Genomic DNA, 27,118 nt, shown 5'->3' on the forward strand with positions numbered 1-27,118 from the left:
ACAATAGGCTCACCCAGAATATACGGTCATAAATACACAATATAAGTATATGGGTCATTTTCATGTAATTTGATCAGTAAGAAGAAAGACATGCCCCACTGAATTTCCATTTAAATTTAACGGTATAAGTAATCAGACTATTGGCAGGTGCCATCATTCAAATGTACATGTAATGGTAAATATCGATTTCTAACATGTATTACGCAATTCAGTAATTGAAAACTTCTCTGTGGGGCTGGACCAAGACACTGTAGTCATGTGACTGTTTGGCTCCGTTTGATTTATCTGCTCATTCATTTTTCTTTTAATGGAACAACCACCTTTCGATGATTAAATTTAAGTATATTTGTTTTTTTTGTGTTTTTTTTTTAAACATGCAGAGGGTTTTTTTTTGTAATGCAAGTGGAGCTGTCAACCAGTTCGCTGTCTCTGTGTGATATAAAAGTCTATAACACAGAGAGTATCATGTCAGCAACAGTATGCTCTTAACATTGTGTTGATGCCGTTTTTTAAACGGCACATTTGAGTTTCACATTCAGAGGTTTGCAGTGGAGCTGCAGGATTGTGTGGAAGTGTGTGGCAGGGGCGCCGCCATCATTTCAGAAATGGTGGTAGGCTGCGGGTGGGGTATAAATCGTTTCAGACTAAACCAACTCAAGGATGTCACGGGGCCACTTTGTAGTTACGGCTTACCCAAGAGGGCTGTTACGGCAGCGAAAGCAAATGAATGTTTAATCGACTCATTGTATTATTCCATAATCCAGAACAAACTGATATAATAATAATAATCATCATTTTATTTAAAAGCGCCTTTCATGCCACCCAAGGACACTGTACAGACAATGCGGAAATACAATATAAAAACAGATAAGAGTAATATTATATAAAAACAGGACATAAAATCACAAGACATGGGAAGTGGAAGAATAATAATACTTATTAAGTAAGTAAGCAGAGGGAGGATGAGGATCTGAGGGAGCGAGTGGGGGTATACTGCACACCTGAAGAAGGTCGGACAGGTAGGGAGGGGCCAGGTTGTGGATGGCCATGTTTGGATATAGGAGCAGTTTGTAGTTGATGCGGTATTGGACAGGGAGCCAGTGAAGCTGCTGAAGGACAGGGGTGACGTGCTGCTGGGAGGGTGTTTTTGTAATGATGCGAGCAGAGGCGTTTTGAGCCATCTGGATTTTATGGAGGGACTTTTGAGGTAGGCCGAAGAGGAGAGCGTTGCAGTAATCTAGGCGAGATGTGGCAAGACTGAGGACAAGAATAGCAGTGGGGGGTGAAGGAAGGGCGAAGTCTGTTAATATTGCGGAGGTGGAAATAAGCAGTGCGGGTGATGGTGTTGATATGTGAGTGGAAGGTGAGCATGCTATGAAGAATGACGCCCAGACTCTTAACCTGAGGGGAGGGGGACACTGAGGAGATGTCAATGTTGAGGGAGAAACTGTTTACTTTAGATAAAGTGGATTTGGTGCCAAGAAGGAGGATTTCAGTTTTATTCGAATTTAATTTAAGAAAGTTTGTTGTGAACCATGTTTTGAGTTCAGAGAGGCAAGAGGTGAGGGAGGAGGGTGGGAGAATGGAGTTTGGCTTACAGGGAAGGTAGAGCTGGGTGTCATCAGCAAAGCAGTGGAAGTGGATATTAAATTTGCGGAGGATATGACCAAGAGGCAGGAGGTAGATGATGAAGAGAAGGGGCCCGAACACAGATCCCTGGGGTACACCTGAGGTGACTGGGGAGGGCTTTGAAGTCAAGGATTTGAGCTGGACAAACTGAGTGCGGCCGGTGAGGTAGGAGTGAAACCAACTGAGGGGAGTGTGGGAAAGACCGATGGAGGAGAGTCTATTGAGGAGGATAGGGTGGGAGATGGTGTCAAAGGCGGCACTCAGGTCTAGGAGGACGAGGATGGAAACTAAACCAGAATCAGATGCTATGAGGAGATCGTTAACAATTCGGATTAGGGCAGTCTCTGTGCTGTGGCGAGGGCGGAAATCAGACTGAAAAGGTTCATAAAGAGAGTGGAGGGATAGGTGATAGTGGAGTTGAGCAGCAACAGTTTTTTCAAGAATTTTGGAGATAAATGGAAGGTTGGAGATGGGGCAGAGGTTATCGTAGTTATTGGGGTCTGAGCCGTGTTTTTTCAGTATGGGGGTAACAGCCGCGGTTTTGAAAAGTGAGGGGACAATTCCAAAAGAGAGTGAGGAGTGGATAATGGCAGATATGAAAGGAAGCAGGGAAGGGAGGCGGGGTGGGGAAGGTGGGCAAGGAGCTGGCGGTTTTTGATGGAGGTGATGATGGATCTTAAGGATTTTGTTGTTGAAGTACTCCATTATGGAGTTGCAGGTTGCTGTGGAGTACAGGTGGAGGGGGAGAGAATTTGATGGCTGGAGAATTTTGTTCATGACAGAGAAGAGAGTTCTTGAGTTTCCTTCATTACAGAGGATGAGGCCGGAGTAGTCGCTGGATTTGGTTGTGCAATTTGGTCCTTGTATTGAGTGATATGGGTGGTGTACATGTCCTTGTGGATGGTAAGACCGGTTTTCTTGTAGAGTCGCTCAAGTTGGCGGTTTTTTGATTTCATGGACCAAAGAGCAGGTGTAAACCAGGGGGCAGATGTAGAGAATGAAACAGTCCGGGTTTTCAGGGGGGGCAAGAGAATTGAGAATGTTTGTGAGGCAGGTATTGTAGTGAGCAATGAGGTCATCTGGGTTTGAAAGAGTGTCTGAGGGCAGGGAACGGTCAATAATGGAGCAGAAGGTGTCAATGCTGATATTTTTGGTGTTACGAAAAGAAATGAGGCGGGGGGTTTTGATTGTAGAAAGACAGAGTACGGTGTTAAAAGGGAGGAGGAAATAGTCTGTTACAGGAAGTACATCAGCAGTGGGCTTGGAGGGGGAGAGACCAGAGCAGCAAACCAAGTCCAATGTGTGGCCTTTGATGTGGGTGGGGAAGTCGATAAGACAACGTATCCCACGGCTCTCCAGACATGATGCGAAGTCTCTGGTGAGTGGCAGGTCGAGGTTGTCCATGTGAATATTGAAATCTCCCAGCAAAATTAAATTTGGTGAGAGAGTGGATAAATGTGTGGTTAGGCTGGAAAATTCATTGATAAAATCAAAATGTGGCTTCGGGGGGCGATAAACTGTAGCGATGATGGTTGGCGAGGGTCCAGGGAGCTTAAAAACCAGGCATTCAAAAGAGCTTGATGCGGGAACGGAGACAGGCAGAACTTTCCACTTCTCGCGGTTGATTACCGCGAGGCCTCCTCCACGGCCGTTCCCATGGGGACGGCAGATGTAAACAAAGCCGGGAGGAGTTGAGTCATTCAGTGCAGCGAAGTCGTTCGTCTGTAGCTAGGTTTCTGTTAAAAAAAGTCGAGTTTGTGGTCGGCGAGGACATCTTGGATGAGGTGTCCTTTGCTCATGAGTGAGCGGATGTTCAGCAGACCAAAGTTGACGGTGGAGGTGTCGTGTTTGACGGCGGCAGTGCTGTTAGCCGACCTAGCCAGGCGGGCTAATGCATGACGGTTGATGTAGTGGAGTTTCTGGGAGGGCGTCGAGAAGTGGACCAGGTCGAGTTGATTGAGCCGGAATTTTTGTACTCGACATCTCTGCGCAACCCGCGGTGAATGTAGCGACGTCGAGGCAGCCGAGCGATGTCTGGATGATGGTGCAGCTCCGATGGCGGAGGCCCCGGTGTAATCCACCGGATCCGGAGAAGATCCACGACAGAATAGTGGAGCAGTGCTGCCACTGGATGATGGCAGAACGTCAGGAGTATCCAAAGTAAGCCAAAGGCGGCGAGGAGGTTTTTGCGCCCCATGTCGAGGGAGAAAAACCGGTGAAGTGACAGCTGGTTAGCATAAGCTACGGTGTTAGCCCGTGGACTATGTTACGATGGGGTTTGAGTGATCGGATGAAGTGATGATTGCATCAATCACAGTACCCACAGTCGAAACAGTCCAAAACAGAAAAATCAGAAGGAAGATCAAAGTTTATTAGAGCTCGGAATGAGAAGTAGCGACATACACGCCCACGTCCTCTCACCCCGGAAGCAAAAATGGAGTTTTGAAATCGGAAGTAAAGGACAGAAGTTTGTTCAGTTATTGTTCAAATTACTGTACTAAGAAAAAATTCTCAATGTTCTCAAAATCTCATTGTTACTTATTACACTTGGCAATTTAAAATGTTGATACAGATTTTAGCAATGGACAAGGAAGTTGACACATGACTTGCTTTTGCGGGCCAAATGAAATGATGTGACAGGCTGGATCTGGCCCCTTGGCCTTGACTTTGGGCATCTGTATTTTATATGATTATCAAGAAACTAAATAATAAAACTGTCATACTCTGGTTGAGGTAAAACACATACAGTAAAGCATGAGTAAGACGACAAGTAAATGCACAAATGGTAGCACTGAGCACCGAAGTTCTATAAAATGTCATGTTTTGTAACGTGATTTCTTTCATCCAAAACCAGTAACAATTGTAAATAGCACAGCCACCTTATACCAGTTGCATATATGCTACCTCTCTCCCGCCCCGACCGCATCCGTTATGAGCCAGGCTGGGCAAGCCTGCCGCCCACTGCCGCTATTTAAACATGGAGGGAAGGACACGTCTCTATTGTTACGCCGGACGGAGAAATTGACCCCTCTGTCGACACCTCTCTAGTCAAGCCCATGAAAGGAGCGACTGTGTGTTTCTTCCCGAGTCGCCGATTGAAAGAGAGCATGGATGATCTTGGAGAGGGGAGCCTCAAAGGAGCCATGGAGGTGGAAGGAGCCTCTGCAGGGTCGCCAGGTTGTAGTGAAAACTAGAATGATATTTCGCCCGCAGATGTCGCCAAGACAAACGGGGAACCGCACCACCAAGTCAAACTCGAAGCTGTTGCCTCCCATCACCCTGTAAATCACGCGCAGTCTTCGACCAACAATACAAACCTCGGGTGGTAAAACCGCAGCCAAATCATCTGCGGTGGGGGCGGTGCCCAAAAGACGAGTGAGCGTCACGATTGTTGTGCCCACCTCAAGACCCCGACCAGGGTGCTCCACAAGAGGCCCGCAGGAAGTGGCCCATCCCGGACTGCGTCGAGTGCGACTGCAACGTCGGCGACAAATGGTACCAGGCCCGCAACCCTCCGTGGAAGTCGCAATAAGAGGACGGCCACCGACAATGTGGATGCAGCTCGAGGTAAAAGTTCCGCTGCGAGCAGACCAGCTGCATCCACTGGCCACAGACACTACACTTTTGTTGCTGCCAAAGTTGACAGCGGTGCCGTTCCAAAGACCAGCAGGAAATCTAGTGGGGTGGGAGGAGCTCCTTAGCCTTGGTCGGCAATCTTCCTTCGGGAGTAAACCCAGAGGCCAGATCCGGAGTTGGAGTCTCTAAGGCGGTGCGTTGGGAAACTCTCTCAGTGTCCGGGCAACTCCTGTGACGATGTCGATGCCAAGCTGCTTGGGCCCCGCCCTTCCCTTGGACAACATCAACGGCATGGAGAGGGGGGATCCAGCACATGGGCAAAGCCAGGTCCTCCACACACACTTGCCTAGGCTTGTGCCCTGGAGAGGACACTCCAGCGTCATCGTGTGACAACACAACACGAGGAGTGGCAGATACCAGTGATAAGTCAGTGCTAAATTGGCGTAGAGCAGGGGTGCCCATTACGTTGATCCTGATCTACCGGTAGATCTAAGACAGGTCCCAAGTAGATCCGAGGAGTGTCGAGGAGAAAAAAACAAAACAACCATTTGTGTGTCTTTGTACATGTTAGTAATATATTATTTGTGTTAATGTGCGCTGCACCCTAATCATCCTATCAGTCTCAATTTCACAAAAAAAATATTTGAAAAATAAAACAAAGCAGGTAAATCTTGAATTTACGATGGCGCGTGATTACGTCACCGGAAGTTATTAGCGCTCAGCAGTCTGCAATTGCAGCTTGTGATCAGAGCCGTTGCAGTCTATCTTTTATCGTCATTATTCTCATTCAGAGTTTGCTTCGTGTACAATTCACAGAGGGCACGGGCAAAGAATAGGAATCTAGGAGGGCCCAGGGAAGCACTTTAAAATGGTACGTGTGAGCTACGCTAGTTAACAGGCTGCAAAAGTGCATCGCATGCCTCAGTTTCAGACTGTTTCTCATCAAGGCGTGCGTGTGTGCGCGCACGTGCTGGTGAGGGTAGATCCCGGGAGTTTAGTTGATCGAAAAGTAGATCTTCGGTCCAAAAAGTGTGGGCACCCCTGGCGTAGAGCAAGCGTAGAGTGGGCCTCGTACCCCCACTGGGGAGCTACCGCCCGCTTCAAGCCGGGCAGCCCCCGGACAGTAAGGTGCTACCCCGCCACAGTTCACCTTCCTTACTGAGTGCGCAGGGATTAGGACCAGGAATAGTTTAAAAGGTGGACTGTAAAACCGATGCACCAGGAAACAACAAAAGAAACACAAGGAGCAAGCCCTTGTTAAAACAATGACAACCGGTCTGACGTCAGACCTAATGGACATCAGCGATGCCCGCAAGACAGCAGTGATCAACAACAAGCTGCTGAGACTCAGCATTGACATTGCTGCGCTGCAAGAAACCCGCCTCGCCGAAACTGGATCTCTCCGGGAGAAAGACTACACCTTCTACTGGTGCGGGAAAGCTGCCGACGAGACCAGAGAGCACGGCGTTGGTTTCGCTGTCAAGAACTCCGTGCTGAGCATGATAGAGCCTGGTGTAGAAGGAACTGAGAGGATTCTCACCTTGCGACTTCACACTACAGTTGGCACTGTCACCCTGTTCAGCGTCTACGCCCCTACTCTATACTCCATGCAGGAGACGAAAAACAAGTTTTACGACCAGCTGTTGGCAGCCTTTCAGAAAGTTCCAACCACCGACCAACTTGTTCTTCTTGGGGACTTCAACGCCCGCGCTGGATCCGACCACACATCATGGCCCAGTTGCCTCGGCCCTTGGGGAGTGGGTGACATGAACAACAACGGACAACGTCTCCTGGAACTGTGCACACTTCCCGAGCAAGCCGCAGCACAAGGAGTCCTGGCGCCACCCCCGCTCAAAGCGCTGGCACCAACTGGACCTCATCTTGACCCGCCGCAAGCAGCATTCTCACCACACGCTCCTACAACAGCGCTGACTGCGACACAGACCACTCCTTGGTCTGCTGCAAGATCTGACTCCAGCCCAAGAAGGTGCACCGAGCCAAGCCACCAAGCAAGCCCCGCAGTGTGTGGTCCTGAACAGACTCCAGAAGCTCGCTGACAGGGTGCACCCCGAATCACAGTGTGGTTTCAGGTCGGAACGATCCACCATCTACATGATTTTCTCGCTCCGCCAGCTCCAGGAGAAATGCAGAGAGCAGATCCAGTCATTGTATGTTGCCTTCATTGACCTGATCAAGGCCTTCGACCTTGTGAGCCGCGACGGCCTCTTCAAAGTCCTTGACAGGATTGGTTGCCCGGGGAGGCTGCTGAGCATCATTCGTTCCTTCCACTCCGGAATGAAGGGTGTCGTCCAGTTTGATGGCGTAACATCTTCCTCTTTCGAAGTGAAAAGCGGTGTTAAGCAGGGATGTGTGCTTGCTCCGACCCTCTTCGGCATCTACTTCGCTGTCATGCTCAAGCACGCTTTCGGGAATTCCACTGAGTGTGTCTACTTCCATACTCGCTCTGACGGCGGCCTCTACAACATGGCGAGGCTGAGGACCAAGACCAAGATCCGCAAAGTCCTGATCAGAGACATGCTGTTTGCGGACAACATCTTCAGCATCTCATGGATCGTTTCTCGAGGGCGTGCAGTGACTTTAAGCTGACCATCAGTCTCAAGAAGACCAATCTTGAGTCAGGACATGGAGAGCCAATCCACCATCTCCATTCCCAACTACCAGCTGGATGTGGTCAAGGAGTTTACTTACCTTGGCGGTGACAGACTCGCTTGACTTGGACCCTGAACTGAACAGAAGGATCGGCCGAGCCACCACAACTCTTGCCCAGCTCACCAAACGCGTGTGAGAGAACAGCAAGTTGACGTCCAACACCAGGATGGCAGTCTACAGGGCCTGTGCTCTCAGCACCCTACTGTATGGCAGCGAGTCCTGGACCCTGTATGCACGCCAAGAAAAGAGGCTCAACACCTTCCACATGCGAAACCTCAGGCGAATCCTTGGTATCAAGTGGTCCGACTACACCACCAACAAAGACGTCTTGGAACGTGCCAACATCCCCAGCATGTACACCCTCCTCAGTCAGCGTCACCTTCGGTGGCTCGGCCACGTCCGCAGGATGGAGGACAGTAGGATCCCCAAAGATTTGCTCTATGGAGAACTCGCAGTTGCAAAGAGAACACAGGGCCGCCCACAGCTTCGTTTCAAAGACGTTTGCAAGAGGGACTTGAAGGCTGTTGAGATAGATGTGAAGGGATGGGAGTCACTGGCCCAGAACCGCCCAAACTGGAAACAAGAACTGGCACGTGGTCTGTGCCGAGGGGAGGAGAATATGAGAGCATCAGCAGAAGACAAGAGAGCCAGGAGAAAGAACAGCCAGGACAAACAAGTGCCCCCCTCCAACTGTGTGTTCAGGTGCATCTACTGCAACAGGGACTGTCACTCCCGGATCGGCCTCTTTAGCCATACCAGACGGTGCTCCCAGTCAGGCACAAACAGATAATCACACTGTGATTGAAATGCCAATGATATGCTGTATTTTATATATATATATACAATATACTGTACATATATATAATATATTAGAGCTGTCAGTTTAGGGCGTTATTATCAGCATTAATTTAAATGAATTTTAACAGGATTAAATTTTTTCTCATGAGATTAACGTGGCACACGTCACAGCGGATGTTACGTTGCTCTATAAATAAACCAGAAACAAAATCAAGCGTGCTGCACAGGTCCATGCACATGTTTGTTTTGCCAGCCACGGCAGCGCGAGACACCGAAAACGGATACTTAAAGAGTTTATGAATGGAAGGTTTACTTTTATAAAGTCGCCAGATAGTTCCACTGACAAGACCAAAGTTACCTGGATGTTTTGCAGTAGTAAACTGAGCACGACGAGTCTGAAATACCACTTAATGGCCAAGCACACAGCTGATGTGAGTACTCCACCCCCTCGTCTAAGACAAACAGCTATCAATCATTTCAAAGCAAAGAAAGTGGATAACACGACGAAGAACAAATTTGCTGAAGCCATAGCTAAATGTATGGCTACTGCATGCAAGCCTGTCAACATTGTCCACAGCCAGACTCAGGCTGAAATCATTCGCATTGCATCTAACGACTCCACTACGGATTGCCAGCGAGAGCCTCCATTACAAGCTATGAACAGAAATTGTACGTAGCGGAGAAGGCTAAGGTACACCAAGCGGGATAAGACACTGTTTCGGGAGAGAAATAAGAGACAAGGTTGATGAGCCTCTGGTGAATAAAGAGCAGGTAGCCTGTTGAGTTCGATGTATGCCACTGATGCGATTGTTACTTGTTTGGAACTATTTTGTGTGGAAGGTTACTGTGTTCCGTGTCCATATAAATAATGGGGGTGGAGCTTCTCTGTGTTCGTCTGACAGCGACGGTGAGCTGAGGCACGTCGAGAGTTTAGTGGTGCAGTGGTAGCGACCTTGCGACCACACTGAAAATAAAACGTCTCCAGTGTTGTCATCGAACCAAGTGTAGTCATCCGAAATGATGTCTACACAAAACCATAGAGCAGTGGTCCTCAACTAGAAAGGCTGTAGGTCCACTTTTTTTTTTTTTTATATTTATAAGACCAAGGTCCGGTCCCATGCACGGCGGTCATGGGGAGCAGGGCAATATGCCAATTTAGTATGGTCAAGCCAAGCGTATACAAATCAACACTCCTCACAACCAACCAATAATGGGGTGCATGAAAATAACAATTATTCACTTTGCCAGTACACAGCAAATAATGAGAGGTATTGTGTTGAGGCAGAGGAACTCTTTTATTTTGTTAAGTTGTGCCTGCTTAATAATAGAAGTAGCCCTTTTAGGGAAATAAGACATTTTTACTTTATTTAGCGAGTCCCTGGGACTCGCTAATCAGAAAAGTATGAGTCCCATGATGCATTTAGAGAGTCCCAAATTTCGAATTCTGAAATGGTCTACTTATTCAATTGCATATGATAATAACACAAACAACATATCCATACAATTATAAACAAATGCTGCAAAAATGTAAATAATTCAGTAGCAGGCCTGAGGATTTCGGAAATTCACGGTAACCGTTTTTCGGTTCCGTCGGATTGCCCAATGGGAAACCACGGTAACTAATTTTGGGTTCCGTAAACATTCATCATGGGAACCCATTTTTCTATTTTGACTAATATTCATAATCAAGAATTCTGAAACTCTAAAGTATGTTTCAAGGGTAAATGTTTGAAAACTATGCATTAACAATGAACATTACATCAGCAGCTGTGTTCTCCAGGTTTATTCCACAAAATAAATGGATCAAAATATGGTGTACTCATATGGCATCAGGAATACAGCATACCACAAAATCAGAGTATTTTTTTCCAATCTCACACTGCAAAGATTAATTTACTGGTAATCATTAATACAGGTAAGTCTTGGCTTACATCCTCTTCCCAAAACGATGCATGTGTAAACTACTATCAATTTGACGAAAGAATCTACCACACGTCATCATTAGTTCTACCAACAGTTAACATGAGCATTACTCCACCTTGTGACGAATGTTTTATTCCTAAAGTTATCATGCTACAACCAGTAAATTATAGAATAACCAATACTGTTTCATAATATTTTTCATAGCGATTAGCCTATAGATCTAATGACCAACTTGCCTGGTAATCGTGCCTCACGTCGTATCTCGCTCTCGTGCATATATCACAGGTGAGTTTAGTGATACGCCCTTCGGACGATTCATACGAAAAATCTGACTGGCATTCCCATTTCTTGAATGTCGTAATTAGAAGACCTTTGTGAGTTTTTTCGCCGCCATCTCAAACTTTCATCCGCGCGATTCCTCAGTTTGCGGATTAAAATAGCAACCCGCATGCGGACATACGTTATCTATTCTGTCCCAACCAACACTGAAAACAAAACAAAACGAAAGTAAATTAGAAGAAACACACTCACACACCACACCACAAACACACATACAGGCACAGTGAAATCGCGTTCATCACACAGGAGAGATTCGATCGCGTACAGTCAACTCATGTGCGGTGACTTTTATGGTGAGATGATTTTGCGGTACCGTCAAAATGATGCCACGGAAACGATATGCTCCCGGTAACGATCGTTACCGTGAAATCCTCAGGCCTGCCATAGTTTGTTTTTTGTTTGTTTTGACTGAGAAATTTCTTTGCATCCCAAAAACGCACATTATTTGGAACTGTGCGTCCCGCGGGAAAATTATGCGTCGAGGACGCGGGACGCAGAGGTAACGAGATGGATGTGTGTGTGTATATATATATATATATATATATATATATATATATATATTGCACTTATATTGAACTGTGTACAGCTCTCTTAGCTACATTTATTTTGTGGTTGCAAACACTTTGCCGCGACCTGGCCCCGGATAAGCGGTAGAATATGGATGGATGGAAACACTTTGTTTTTCTTCTTTCTACCCCCCAAATTTGCTGCTGTAAATTTCCCCAGTGTGGGACAAATAAAGGATATCTTAATCTTCCATGAAAGAAGAATTGTGTTTTAAGCAAAATGAGACATTCATGGAGCTCAACTTGGATTTCTGAACTGATCAACACGATTGCCTATTTTCATATTGTTTTGAATCAAACACTACCCACGCAGTCATTCCGAAAACTTGACAGGGTCCCATTTCAAATCTGAAAATGCCCTGAAGCTCATCAAAAACTCAACACGTAAAGGATTTCCAAATGCAAATGATGAAGTCTCTATATTGCATGCATACTTAAATCGACTGCAATGGTAGCTTGATTGCCAAAACTCAGATTGAACCTACTGTACCTAAATAGTCCCTGAAAAATGGGTCCCAGTACACCAATTCCAATACCCGCCCCCGCCGCACACACATCAATGGCCTTTTGTGTATTCAAATCCTGAGCCGCGAGGCCATCAATTGGCATCTGTTAGTCGTCAGTATAATTGGTTACAAGCTTGACGTCATTACAGACAAGCAGAACCTACCTCACTCCTCCCAATGAATATACACAATGTCTGTGGGATTAAACGTTTTCGACTCAAATTGACAACATTTAAATAAATGTCGCTGGCAGTGAATGACTTCATAATATTCTTTCAAAAAGTTATCAAAGCAGGGGAATAATATTTGTTAACCTTTTCCCCCCCATTGGAGCCCATCGGGATTTCTTCTTTTCAAGTACACAAGCCACGTTTAAATCTTGACCGCCACGTTTGTATCGACAGTATTTACAGATACAGTATATGAGCTCTCCTAAGTCTGCATTGATATAGGATACTAAAGGATGCAGTAGTTCAGCATATATTACTGGGTTTAAAGCACTGCAATTTTTCAGTGTTGCATGTTTCTTAATGGCGACACCTGCAGAGTTCGAGCAAATGAGATAACAAAATCTTTATTTCATTTATTTACCCCTCTTCTCCCCCACCTTGAGAAGCATCTAAAGTGAAGAGACTTACCTCAAGAAGTTCCACAAATGTTTCAGCAAAGCCAACCACATACATGGCCACAGCCACTGCATTGGCAAATGCAAAGATTAGACCAATAGACCCTCCAAATTCTGGGCCCAGACTTCTTGAAATCAAGTAGTATGCGCCACCTAGAGAGACAAGAACATTTACAAATCATCGTCAGCCACAGTCACAGTTAACGGAAAGAACAACGGGGACCATATTCAGTTCCTCATGTACATCCAGGATGATACGTTTTTGCATTTGCCACTACTTAGCTTAGTACAACAACACTGAATATGAAATAAAACAATCAGCATGTGATTTCACTGTAGAGTTTCAGATTTGTAATAGGGTCAAAATTGCATTTGCTAATGCGAAATAACAGATATTTCATGCAGCGTAACTCAATTTTCAGGGGCGTAATCGTATTTAAACAAAGTTGTATAAATATAAACAGATGTTAAACAGTTCTGAAGAATGCTCTTAACAATACACTAAGACAAAGTAACGACAAGAATCAAAATATGTACCATAATTTATGTCTGCACTGTACATGTAAGGAAGAAAGACAATGCAGTTTACGGACAGTAAAACATTACTGATTCTAATTAAAGTTACCAGAAAAGGAAGGATGGCACCAAAACACAATTGATTAATTTTTCGGGCTTTTCTAATTACAATGCTGTAGATGCTTGGACGGTATTTGAAAAGACAAGATATACCTCCTCGAACAAACCCATTGGTTGCAATAGCAGAAGTAGACAGTCCAGTAATCGTCGTCACAACGGTGGCCATGGCAACAATCAAGCAAGATAGGGCTGTAGAGGACAAAGTGTGATCTTTAGAATTGCTTCATCAAAATAGCCCAATAACCAAGAGAGCTGAATGAGAAATAAAAATGCAGTTATAGCGACAAGCCACTGTATGAAAGTCTAGGTGACTCCTCGTACTTATTGAAGTAAATAAGCGGATTCTTTCAATTTCAACTTATATACATGTATACACACAAAAGCTCTTGAGAAGGGTTTGACTGTCACCCTGGAGGAGGCACAGGCCGATATTAAATTCTAAATGTATGATAAAATATTGTGGTATCATGGTATTAAAATTACAGCTGTAAAATGTCCTATTTTGAAAGGCAGTATTTCGGGTGAGGCACCAAACCGCAGCCTAATGTTCCCATCCTCATTAGATTCATTGGAGGGGATGCTGGAAAGTGTTCCCTTGGAACTTTTTCTGCTTGGGGAGCTCCAATCCTCACTTGGGCAATGACAATAAGACCTGCGATAATTGAGAGGAACTTTTGGCCCACAAACTGGCGGCTCATGAGGGGGAAGCATAACACCATCAACACTGTTGTAGTGTTGTCATGATACTAAAACTTTAACTCAGATAATATCACTGCTTACAGTCCCTCTATACATGTACTAAAAGGACACTGGAATTTTTTTTTATCAGTAAAAAGCAGTGAAATGATAGCTGACAGCTGAACTTAAAGTTCTTTTTGTTTGTCTTTTATAATTAGGAAACAAAAATTCATGTACTGTACAAAAAATATAAAAAACAAATGCCATCAGGATACTAATTAGAGTAACATTGATCAGATAAAAACTATTGGAATTATAATACTTTTAAACATTTTTAAACACTTTCGGACAATTGAACAAAAAAAAAGATTTTGAAACACTCCTATTATATATATATATATGCAGTACTGTACAAAGAAATGTATTGCGACATACTGTAAGTCACGGGTGTCAATGTCACACCGGTTGAGTATAAAATTTCAAACTATAACAGAAATAAATACTCAAGTGTAAACATCTACCTGTTAAAAATTACCAGGGGTCCAAGAGTGATCGATCCAGCCGCTTTCAAACAAAGAATAAATTTGTTTACGGGTCTGAAGCTAGCAATTGCCGGCTGTATGCATGTTACACAATAGTACTGAACAGAATGTATAATTCCACATGTACTTGTAGATGAAATTGAGAAATGTACAATCTCTGCACCGTGTACCACTGAACAACGGCGATCAAGGAAGCTAGATCAAAATGTCATTGATAAAAACCAAATTGTCGAACCTCGTTCCAACATACCTCTGACATCTGTACGGTATCGTGGTAGCTCATTGTAATCGTTTCCAATAAAATGGCCGCCCATTACAATGTATAATACAGTATGACCATTGATAATTGTAAAAACATGAACATGTAATACAGTATAGACATGTCAATTACAAATAAGCGCATACAGTATGAAGAAAAAAACGATTTTATAAGACATGAAACAAACAACTGTAGTGTTCCTACATCATATTTGAAAACATTCAGTCAGCAATTGTCATTGTATAGGCAATTGACAGTGGTGCCAACGAAGCCAACTGTCATCAATTCTGGATGTGTGGCGCCCCGAATCCGTTTCCCATCATCTTTTTATCTGTTGGCCTAGAACTCTGCCATGATTTTGTTGCCATTACGGATGATTGTCGAAATCATCGACCGCCAAGTCGTAGTCTCGGCTGAGCTTTGTCTGGGAGACTCTCTTTCCAAAGTGAGAGACAATTTCAGCCTTCACACACAGCGAGATTTGCTGTCATTTATCACGCATGTTTTCAGACCATGTCCTCAGGACCGCGTCGTGCCTCCGGAAGTACAACAATGTAGGGGGTCGATCAGTAGGATTGCTTTGCAACGGAGGGGAATCATGCGCTGTACATTTTGTTAATCAGCAAGGTCGCGGCGGCAGTTAGCTTCCCACAGTTTGTTGTAACAAAGGCCCTCTCACTATTTTGTGGGAAAAAGTGGTCGTTATAATGAAGTTTACGTGATAAAGGTGTTAGCTGTAGCAAAACGGCAAATGGAAAATGAATTACTTCGTGACTTTGAAATGTGAATGTTATAGGAGTGAAAACGGTTGAAACGAGGTTCGACTCTACTAATTAGGTCAGATGGCTGTGAACGTGGCAAAGTAAAGATCCAGACCTGGATATTTATTTATATTGTTCAAGCCATTTCTTACGGGAAGGATTTAACCCGATGCAAAAATAATGTGTAATATGGAAAAATGGCTGGACAGATTTAAATGGGTAAATGTCTTATGGCCCAGTAAGGGAAGCATCTGTAGCTTCATTGTAGCCCAACACAATCACATTTTTGCCTTCTATCTCGAAATGTGTGCGACTTGGATACCAACACTCTTGGCACTGGCCCCTCCTGACACAGAGATGGGGTGTGTTATTTTTCCAAGTACTGGGACTTCAAAATGATGGTATTGAGTAATTTTTGCCAGCTAAACATCAAGGTCCAGGACAGTTACTTAGTGCAACAATAATAGGGTTTTGAAAAGCTCAGTCATCTGAGAGGGGCTCAGGGTAGCTGCCGCTGCTCCTCTGCATCGAATGAAGCCAGATGAAATGGCTCAGACATCTAATTAGGATGCCTCCTGGCCTTTGCTGAGGTGTTCCGGTCGTATCCCACAGGGATGGGGACCGAAAGAAAAGTCAGGACAAGCTGCTGAGACCAAGTCTCTAAGCTGGTCTGGGAGCACCTCGGGATTTGCCTGGAAGAGCTGGACAAAGTCTGGACTTCCCTGCTTACATTGTTGTCCTCACAACCTCACCTCTGAGGTTGACCATCATAAATGAAGCTAAGAGATGAACCCCATATTAAATGAACACCTCTGTTCCATGCCAATATGACGTTAAGAGACAACTGTTTACCAATTCCAGCCTGACCCACAATCCAGGACATACGAATGAAGAGCATCACACCCCATATGTTCAACATACAGCGGACCTGCAAAAAAGGAGGACACATAACGAATGCTTCACTCCAAACAGCAAATGTCGGCATTGGAGAACAAAATGTGAAAGTACAGTGAAGCTCCTCTACAACGAAGTTTTCAGCAAGAAATTTTTCACAACCTGGGGTTTTTTACTGTTGCAAATTTGATCTCAGATGTTAACACACACACACACACACAAACATATGTGTACCCACACACACAAACGTATGTGTACTCTTTATTTTTATTCCAATAGTGCATAAGTATGAGCATACACTTATTCGACACTTCATATAGTCAGTGTAGAAAGAAAAAAAGGGAAAGAAATTGCGAAATTTACGATCAGCATTCACTTTCACTTACATCAATTTCTTGGATAATGTCTTTTGTTTCCTCCGTCTTTCCTTTTGATCACGTTTACCCTCACTTCCAGTGTCAGAGCTCTTCTTGTCATCCAAAGGTCCGTTTTGTAGCAATTTTAGCAATGCAACTTTCTTGCTGCGTCTGAAACTAAGAATAACAAATACTTCCTGGACTACTGCGCATGTGTAAACCAGTGTGGTGGTTGCTGTTGCCGTTTCCGAACAAAGCAGTAGAGGTCGCTGTTGGATTAGACTTCGTTGTAGTGAATCTCGTCGCGAGGCAAGAGCAGAGAAAAAGATTTCATATAACGCAACAGGGGTTTTTTTTCGTTGTATGGGGGGCAGGAAAGTGGGAATGGTGTTAATGCATGAAGATTTTTTCACACTAGGGGATATTTTCGCCCATGTAGGTATCGTTGTCGAGGAGTTTCACTGTACAAACAATTATAGATATATACAGTATATATAATTGTTTGTACAATTATATATATATATAATTATAAAATATGTGGGGATATAAAATATGTAACAAACCAGAACTCCTTTTATCCAGCCAAACTTGACGACTCCTTTAGAGTCAGCGGCTTCCTTTGCTGCAGCTTCCTCAGCTGGGGTCAGCTCATCACCATTAGCAAACCCATCTTCAAAAGGTTCCTGAAATAGCAGAAAAAAAGGAAGGAAAAGAGAGTGCGAAAGAGAGAGAGAGAAAATTGTTTCCTTTGAATAACACAAAGATAGACTGTTGTGACAACTGCAATGACCTCATGATGAACATTTGTACACCCGGCAAGGAAATCCATTCTTTTTGTCTCTACAGTCCATATGTCTCACTTTTTTTTCTCGAAATTTGGCTGATCCCGCAACTTACACTCCGGTACAACTTTTATATATGAAAAACAGAACTCTCCCAAAATTCTCATTCCCTAATTTTGTTGACTTTCTTTTGGCGGTTGGCAAATACTTTTGGTGTATTCCCGCCCTTCACCAGAAGGTGGCGGGAATGAAGCAAAAGTATTTGTCTCGTGCAAAAAGGAAGTAAAAGTGAAAGCAGAAGTCGTACACATGCACCCCATTTCAAATTCCTATCCAAATGTTTTTGTCCAATTGTTAAGTCTATGCAAACGGACTCAGCATAATTTAAGTAATCAACTTTTAGAGAATAAAGTTCTGACCTCCCAATGATCATAGTATATTTTTTTTCTTCAAAAATAAAAACATATTGGTTAAAATGCTCTGTTCCAAATTATTATGTACATTCAATAGGTTGCAAAGAATTGAAATTCGTCATTTGTTCAATCTGTGGCATGAGGAGTTTGTATTTGCAGAAATCAAAATCTATTTCAATCAAAAACATCTGAACAGGTCAAGTGGCATTTTAACTTAGACGCTCTTATTTGATATCACTTTCGCAAGTATTGCATCGATTGAACTTGTGATTTTTGCAAATTCTCTACTTTAACCTATTTGCAAAATATCAGAATAGTTTCCCAAAGCTGACTTTTTGATGTGACCCGTTTCCCACAATTAATAGACCTTTGCTTCAAGATGGTCCAGAGCAAAAGTACCCAACTTAAAGCACATGGGCCTAATCCGGCCCGCAAGCAGGTTTGATCCAGCCCACGAAATTATTTTGCCAAATCTAACAATGAGATGGCTCTCAAATATAAAAAGGCATATGACTAAATAAACAGCCGCGCCATATTCGCCACATGGTTGGTTAATTATACACAAGTAACAACGGTCTCTATGATTACTTCGCTGCACTTCTACAGTAACCATAAAGCTTTAAAGTTTCATTAGGTAGCATAATGAGACAGTACAGGGAGTTCATCTGTCAGTCATCGTGTTATTTTTTTTTTTTTTCGTTTTATAAATACAGCTTAGATGAGCAATGAAAGTTATTCAAGAAATTGGTCTGGACATCTAGTTTACAAACCTTAAGTCACGGTTTGTTGAAACAGAAAGCATAGCGGAACATATAGCTAACATAAATGTGTTCAACAAAACACATATTCAACTAATGGTAACACATACACATATGACAAGGATTAATGTTCTTCATTAAAGGTGGCTCAGTGGTCCAGTGGTTAGCGCAGTGGTGGGCAAACTACGGCCCGCGGGCCGAATCCGGCCCGTTGGTCTTTTTAATCCGGCCCGCCGAAGGTTGGTCCACAATTAAGGTTCGATGTGAATGATTGCATTCATTTCAATTGGACTTGTAATGACAGGCATTTCACCGCCAGGTGGCGCATTGACTTGAAGTTGCAGAACACGGGGGGGGGCAATCTTTTCGACCACCTAGTACCTCTGTATCGCTCGACTTCTACTGGTCTGATCACAACCCATCTGCAGCGATGCACAGGCTAAAATAGGTCATCAACAACACTTTTGTCATTTAAAAAAAGTATATTAATACCGTACTTTCATGCTTTTGTTCTGTTGATGTTTGATATGGACTGTCAACAAATGCAGTTTTTTTTTAATGTACCATAGCTCGTGCTGACCTGGCCCTTCTGTCAAATTTTAAAAGTCAATGCGGCCCCGAGCCAAAAAGTTTGCCCACCCCTGGGTTAGCGCATCGACCTCACAGTGCAGAGGTTGTGGGTATGATCTCGGCTTCAGATTTCCTGTATGGAGTTTGCGTGTTCTCCCCGGCCTGCGTCGGTTTTCTCCGGGTACTCCTGTTTACTCCCACATTCCAAAAACATGCATGGCTAGCTGATTGAACACACTAAATTGTCCCTAGGTGTGAGTGTGACCGCAGATGGTTGTTCGTCTCTATGTGCCCTGCGATTGGCAGGCCACTGTTTCAGGGTCTCCCCTGCCTACTCCCGAAGACGGCTGGGATAGGCTCCAGCACCCCCGTGACCCTTGTGAGGATGAAGTGGATCGGGAAATGGATGGATGGAACTTCATTAAATAAATGCATTGTGCCACATAATACATTCTGGGAACCATGGATATACAAAACAGGTAAATATGACACGCCCATGCCCTGCAGCGACATTAAAGCTTGTACGGGAAAAGTGTTTCCGTTCTCCATGTCCGTGAATGTCACAAAAACAAAACAAAAACAATCCAGGAATTATTTTCTACATTGATAGCACATTCTTTGGGGCTGACATGAATTAAGCTTCAAATCAGTTATGAAATGAGCAAGTTGTGAATAATGGTCCCTCGAATTTTCCATGTGTCGGAGCATTCACACAAACTCCTAAAGTATTCCTTGGCCCAGGGTGAGCAACATTCACGGACATATATATGAACAGACGAACAATGCTGCTTATCCGCCATTGCGAGAATTGAAGCCAACAACAGGGGGCTCAGTACACATCCTTGAGGAGAACCGGTGCCGAGTGTGACGGTGGAGGAGAATGTTACATTATTACTGGCATACAAAGACATTGTGCTATCTTCTTTATTTTCTATTTCTATTTCTAACTTTTGGCCCGGCCCTCCACAATATTTTCTGCTTCTCATTTGGCCCCCCCGGGAAAATAATTGCCCACCCCTGTTCTTCTGTCAAAGACAGTTATGTATATCATTACGAGGGTGCCACCCAGTGTTCAGACTGAGTCACGACAGTTTATTTAAGCAGTAACTAAAGAACTCTGGTTAAATGGCATCTATTCCTAAATGCAACTTGAACGCCTGCTGTATTCACTTGAATTCGTTGCATGTGACTGTATTTGAAAAGAAGTTTGACAAACTTGAATTGGTAATTTTTCCTGCCACTGGATATTTGCGTTTCATTGTGTAACTTGATTGATAAAATAATTTTGATTTCGTTGTATTGGGTGTTCTATACAAAATGTATATTTTATGGTCAAATGCAAAAAGAAATAATTAAAAATTACCACTAATTTCGTGCAATTTAAGGAAAATGCTGTATTAGGATATCCAGGTGCTAAAAAAGGGGTATTTTTGGTGTGCGTGTGAACAGTATACTGTATACAGTTGACCCCCACTATTTACAGTCAATAGAGGACAAGCCGGCCAACCAATTTTTTTTGAAAGTTATAGATCATGATTTTACCAATCTGTCAAATTTGGGAATAGATTTTGCTCCATGTGGCCGCTGAGCTAAAATGAGTTTGACCATGACTTTCTCTCCTTTTATGCCAATAGCAGCCAATGATGCAGAGGTTTTCTTTCCAGCATGACATTGTTCATTGATGAGTGCCGTGCAACTCCGGATGGTCAAAATGGATGGAATAGGTTTTGGATGTCCTCCATGTCCCAAACAACGTTGTAGCATCAGCATGGAGGTAGTGAAATCATGTTTTGAGCCGAAATCATGGGGAGAAAGCTGGCCTGCCCCTTTCGGGTCCCAGGAGGTGTAAAAATAACCTCTGAAAGGTTTGTGGAGTGTCTGACTGACTCCTTTCTTCAGTAATTTATGCACCATCTTTTGCCACAAGAAATTCCTCTGCACCATTTTGTATGCCTGTACGGTCTGTCGCCTGGCAAAGTAATCATGTAGTACTCTTCCATACCGGTAGGTAGCAGCAGCAGCTAGCTTATTGCCTTGTGCTTCAGAGACAAGCGAAGTTTCTGGCGTGAGGCAATACAACGAAAGGTATCTTTCATTTGGATTTACTTTTACCGGAGATGCAACGGCACCGACTCCGTTGTGCTTGGAATGTGGTGAAAAGCTCTCCAACAGCGCTATTTTCCCAAGTAAGCTTAAACTCAATCTCCAAACAAAACACCCTTCACTTCAAAACAAAAATGTGGAGTATTTCGTTCGCCTGCGTGAACACACGGAGTAACAAGCAACGTGCGTGAGCAAAAACCGCAAAGGTAAACAAAAGAGCCCCGAAAGCAAGTTACCATGTCGCTGAACTTGTGGTGAAATAAAAAAAAGTCTCAGTGGCAGAGCAATTAATACTTCCCGCCTGCAAAGCCATTGTAAATGAGATGTCTGGACCCAAAGCGGATAAAAAAAAATAGCCTGACTGCTGTAAAAACTAAAAACAGAGAAAGACAGAGCTGTGGAAGAAGAGCTTCCTGTGTCATTCATCAATTGCTGCCAGGATATCAGATCTGTGTTCATCCGATTTATCACACTGAGTGAGAATAAATATTAAAGATGATAAAATATTTGATTGATGTTTATTTGATTCCGATTCAAGGTGTTATAATTAGAGCTGTCAAACGATTAAAATATTTAATCTGATTAAAAACACAACTGTCATAATTATGATTACTCACACTTTTTATCGTTTCTGAATTTCCTTTTATATTTTTTTGTCCTATTTGTTCCCGTTTTAATGCTCTCATCAACATGGAATCATGGATCAGTTTTCTATGTGCAAAATGCAAATATTGTTACGTTTCGGACAAGCCGAATTAAGTTTGGACCCCAAAGTGTAGACGTCTACAAGGTCTCCGTAGCAAAAATATGTTTTAATACAAAAATCGCAACGACAAAGAGGTAACATAAAGCGCTGGTCAAAACAAGGACCAGAGGGCACAAAAACGAATAACAAAAAGCGCTTGCACAAAAGGCAAGGGAGGAAAATAAGGACCGCGAAGACAAACAAAAAACAATGTATCAAATACACGCAAGCGAAAGCCAGATCACAAAACAAAATCCATATTTACAAAACCATTGGTACCGAGAGTTCAAAAAGCGAAACACGACGAGGTCTATAGCAAAATAGTCTATGAGCATGGAAACAGCAAGGCATAAACAATACTCCGACAACAGGTGCACAGCAGAGGAGTCCTTAAATACAGTCTACTAATCATAGATTGGCAGCAGGTGTGCACAGTAGTCCGCTCATGCCACCTGCTGGCCAGACCGAAAACAGAACCGTGACAAATATTTACTGAAACAATTTCGATTTTCAATTTTACATGAACATTTTTCACTTGGAGCAGTTATTCACACAATATTACTGTCCATCAACAACAGTGAAAAAAATATTTTGTCACACAACAGCTCTTTTAACAGCTCTTTTTAGGGAATCAAAACAGAGCAATATAAAATTATAAAGTGCACATCTAAGGTAAACTATTACTCAGTCTATAGTGGATTTAAGCCATGGTTGCATACTTCGTTTTTCTCAAGTTTGCTTTGAACACAGCAGTCAGGCTATGTTGATTCTGTTGGTCCTTCTTGCGCGGAAGTCTCTCTACGGTTTTGTGTAGACATCATTTCGGATGACTACACTTGGTTCGAGGCACAACACTGGAGACGTTTTCTTATTTTCAGCGTGGTCGCTACCACTACACCACTGAACTCTCGACATGCGTCACTGTCAGACGAACACAGGGAAGCTCCACCCCCTTTATTTATATGGACACGGAACACTGCAACCTTCCACACAAAATAGTTCCAAACAAGTAACAATCGTGTCAGTGGCATACATCGTACTCAACAGGCTACCTGCTCTTTATTCACCAGAGCCTCATCAACCTAGTCTCTTATTTCTCTCCCGAAACAGTGTCTTCTCCTGCTTGGTGTACCTTAACCTTCTCCGCTACGTACAATTTCTGTTCATAGCTTGTAATGGAGGCTCTCGCTGGCAATCCATAGTGGAGTCATTAGATGCAATGCGAATGATTTCAGCTCGAGTCTGGCTGTGGACAATGTTGACAGGCTTGCATGCAGTAGCCATACATTTAGCTATGGCTTCAGCAAATTTGTTCTTCGTCGTGTTATCCATTTTCTTCGCTTTGAAATTACCCATAGCTGTCTGTCTTAGACGAGGGGGCAGAGTACTCACATCAGCTGTGTGCTTGGCCATTAAGTGGTATTTCAGACTCGACGTGCTATGATGATAGCTCAGTTTACGACCGCAAAACATACAGGTAACTTTGGTCTTGTCATTGGAACTATCTGGCAACTTTTTAAAAGTAAACTTTCCATTCGTAAACTCTTTAAGTATCCGTTTTCGGTGTCTCACGCTGCCGTGGCTGGCAAAACAGACATGGGCGTGGACCTGTGCAGCGTGCTTGTTGTTTTGTTTCCGGTTTATTTATAGAGCAACGTAACATCCGCTGTGACGTGTGCCGCATTAATCTCACAATAAAAAATTTAATCACGTTAAAATTGATTTAAATTAATGCTGATAACGCACTAAACTGACAGCTCTAGTTATAATACAACGTTATTCTTCAATGTTAAACACTTATAATAACAATGTAACACTTTGTTAAAATAAGCTTTTTTCACATTTTCAGCTAGTGTTGTGCCATGGGATTTTTTCAGTGAAAGAAATGTGCCTTGGCTCGAAAAAGATTGCAAGACACGGTCATAAATACTCACCTGTTGATCACCTGACCTGACTTGAATTTTGAGTATCAAATTTACCTTCTAAAAATGTTGTGTCGATGTGTAGCCACTAACGATGTGCACTAGTCCAGTGCTGATCAATGTAGCTGGATTGCGGGGCAGACACTTCAATGCATTGATCAAACACATATCAGTCCACCCATATTATGTTTTCTTCTTCTTCATGATGCATTTTTGACTGCTACCTCTTATACTGCGAAGAGAATTATTTCTAAATTATTCTGAGAAATAAAGCAACTCTTGAATACAGCTTAAGTTATCCAAACTTTACACGGAGAAATATAATATGTACACAATTGTTTTTAAGTTCCAGAGCACAAAATACTACTCCAATAAAAAAATATTTCCAAAACGTTTGACATCGCAATTCCAACATTTACCATGGATCTCTGCATTGGTCAGAATGTAATATATGATACACGGCTTGGGGGGGACACATTGCAATACACCCGACAGCCGAGAAACGGCCATCAGAATCTAAATTTACAGAAACAATTTCAAATCTGGTCTTTCCTTTGCCCTATATCGAAAGGAAAACACTGACAAACTGTAAATGTAATTAACTCACTTGGTGAAGCTTGTCTGGGAATCAAATTAAAATTAAAGGATTTTGAACATACATATCTGAGAAACATATCTGACTTAATTGTTGGACAGAACCTGTGGGGTGATTTATAAAAATATATATATATATCCCTGCACAAAAATAACTATGTCTTTGTGTTTCAGGCCTGGAAAAATATAAACGCACGGTAAAATATTGGTGTCAAATTCCAATAAGCCCTCTGTTTATGTCAGTAAAGCTGGGGCCATTTCCTTCTGAGCTGCACGCCATGTGATGGAAAAACAGACGTCACTACATCCACTCAGCTTTGCTGAGAAGAGGATTGTGTTTGGTTGTATAAGAGTCAGGAAGCTCTGAAACTACATGCTGCAAAACAATTTGGGAAACGTGCTCTATTTTAAGGTTTTAAAGAATCACTATATCAGTGAATGTGCAGCCATAACAAATTGGACTCAATTAAGAGGACAGAGCCTCAAAAACATCAGCAGACAAATCTGTACTTTAAAAACAAACTTTGCTTGAAATGGACTGATGATGTAAACCAGGGGTGCCCAACCAGTCGATCGCGATCGACCAGTAGCCCCCGAACTGGTCCCAAGTGGACCGCAGGGGGTCCAGTTGAAAATGGATAACAATTAAAATTTATAGATGTCTCTGTGTGCGTGTTATTGATATTCCATATTATTGTGTTAGTGCACACTGCACGCTAAGCATCCTCTGAGTTTCACTTTCACAAAAAAAGTATTTAAAAAATAAAATAACAATGGAGGTTACCTTTAACCTACGGTGGCGCATGACCTGCATCACCGGAAGTTGTTTGCAGTCAGCAGTCTGCACTTGCAGCTTGCGATTAGAGCTGTTGCCATAGATCTTTCTTATTTTTATTATTCTCATTCAAAGTTTGTTTCATGTACAATTCACAGACAGCACTGCCCAAAAAAAACCCCTGGGAATTTGGCGAGCCGGAAGAAGCATTTTAAAATGGGACACATGAGCTACAATAGTGACGTTGCACTGAAGACGCTGCCAAAGTGCGTCCCATGTCACCACGTCAGGTCTCGACTAATTCCTTTTTACAAACTCACAAGCTCTATTACGACTTTATTTTTCTGTTTTGTTCATGTTCTGGGCCGTTATAGCTGTTGCCCATCATGGCATGCGTGTGTATGCGTGCACGTGCGGTAGCAGGTCGATTGCGGGAGGCCGGTTGCTTGAAAAGTCGATCTACACTCAAAAAAAGGCTGGGCACCCCTGGTGTGAACACTCAGTTATTACAGGCATCTTAACGGCAGAGAGACAAAGAGAAATGATCAGATATCCACAGTCTCATCTCCTCTTTGTATGGCAGAACCCGCTAACCCACCCTCCTGTTCATTGTTGCTTGATAGACTGAACCTCTTCAAGAGGCCTCTTGAGCGAACCAAAATGACATGTACCAGTACTGACAATGAGATTTTTGTTTTGCAGGAGTCCTGAATTACAAAGTGAACTCTGCCAAGGGTGCAAGAGGTGATGAAACAAGACTTCAAAGAGAGAATCTAATGAAAAAAGTGAAGTCACGAGAAGGACTGAATGCTGTGATAACACAGATCAGTTCTAATTTGGAAGGATTATGGATGGATTATTCACTTAATATATTAACTGCAGGTTTAAATTGTATTAGTTGTAATTTGTTGACTCAATGTCATGTCATTGTCGCAATCGTCTGTTGTTCTTTTTACAACACTTTGGACTGTAACTAACATGTATTTTTTTTTCTTAGCTATGTTTACAAGATGGAGATAAGAATCCTGGTAAATGAGTAAAACGTGTGCACAGACTTCATGTAAACAGCAAGTGGATACACATGTAGAGGCTTGCTTATACTGTATGTAAAAGAATGTCAGACAGTTTTCCATGACGAAAACAGGAAGTTGAGCAGCCTAAAATAAGCAGCCGAAAGCCATTAGATCAAATTGACCCTGAAATATACTTACTGTAGATCAGTGGTTCTTAACCTCCTTAGAGGTACCAAACCCAACCAGTTAATATCCACATTCACCGAACCCTTCATTTGTGAAAAATAAATAGTCATACCTCGGTTGTCGACCATAATCCGTTCCACAAGGCTGTTCGAAAACCGAAACCATGTTTCCCATTATAATCAATGTAATCAATTTTAATCCGTTCCAAGTCTAGAAAACAACTTTTTTTAAAGCATTTTTAAAAAAAACTATTTTCCACCATAAACTGTATACCGATGTAATAAGAGAGCAGGTAATATGTAAAATACTGTACAAACATTTTGGATTTTTTATTTTTATCAATTTTAACATAAACCTTCACATTGTAACATAAAAATTCATCCCTCTCTCTTTCTCTCTCTCTCATCGTGACAATTGTAGATTACATTATTTTACACCTTGAACAAATATACCCTAAAGTAATGGCTGTAACTATGGACTCTCTCTGCAACCCTACGCT

The 27,118-nt window shown here is 42.9% G+C and overlaps 1 protein-coding gene across 5 annotated transcripts in view; it reads right to left on the reverse strand.

The window, feature by feature from the left end:
- slc12a2 (solute carrier family 12 member 2) overlaps nucleotides 1-27,118 on the reverse strand; it is a 102,190-nt gene that overhangs the window by 47,274 nt on the left and 27,798 nt on the right. For all 5 annotated transcript variants that reach the window (XM_086135177.1, XM_086135178.1, XM_086135176.1 and 2 more), the window contains 4 exons: nucleotides 17,322-17,441; nucleotides 16,361-16,436; nucleotides 13,362-13,457; nucleotides 12,646-12,785 (listed from right to left, as the gene is read on the reverse strand). In XM_086135177.1, coding sequence (XP_085991303.1) covers nucleotides 12,646-12,785; nucleotides 13,362-13,457; nucleotides 16,361-16,436; nucleotides 17,322-17,441 — 432 coding nt within the window. The remainder of the gene's footprint in view (nucleotides 1-12,645; nucleotides 12,786-13,361; nucleotides 13,458-16,360; nucleotides 16,437-17,321; nucleotides 17,442-27,118) is intronic.

The sequence above is a fragment of the Hippocampus guttulatus genome, chromosome 17, assembly GCF_054856545.1.
Source record: "Hippocampus guttulatus isolate MCC_2025c chromosome 17, RoL_Hgut_1.0, whole genome shotgun sequence".
In the NCBI taxonomy this organism is placed as follows: Eukaryota; Metazoa; Chordata; class Actinopteri; order Syngnathiformes; family Syngnathidae; genus Hippocampus; species Hippocampus guttulatus.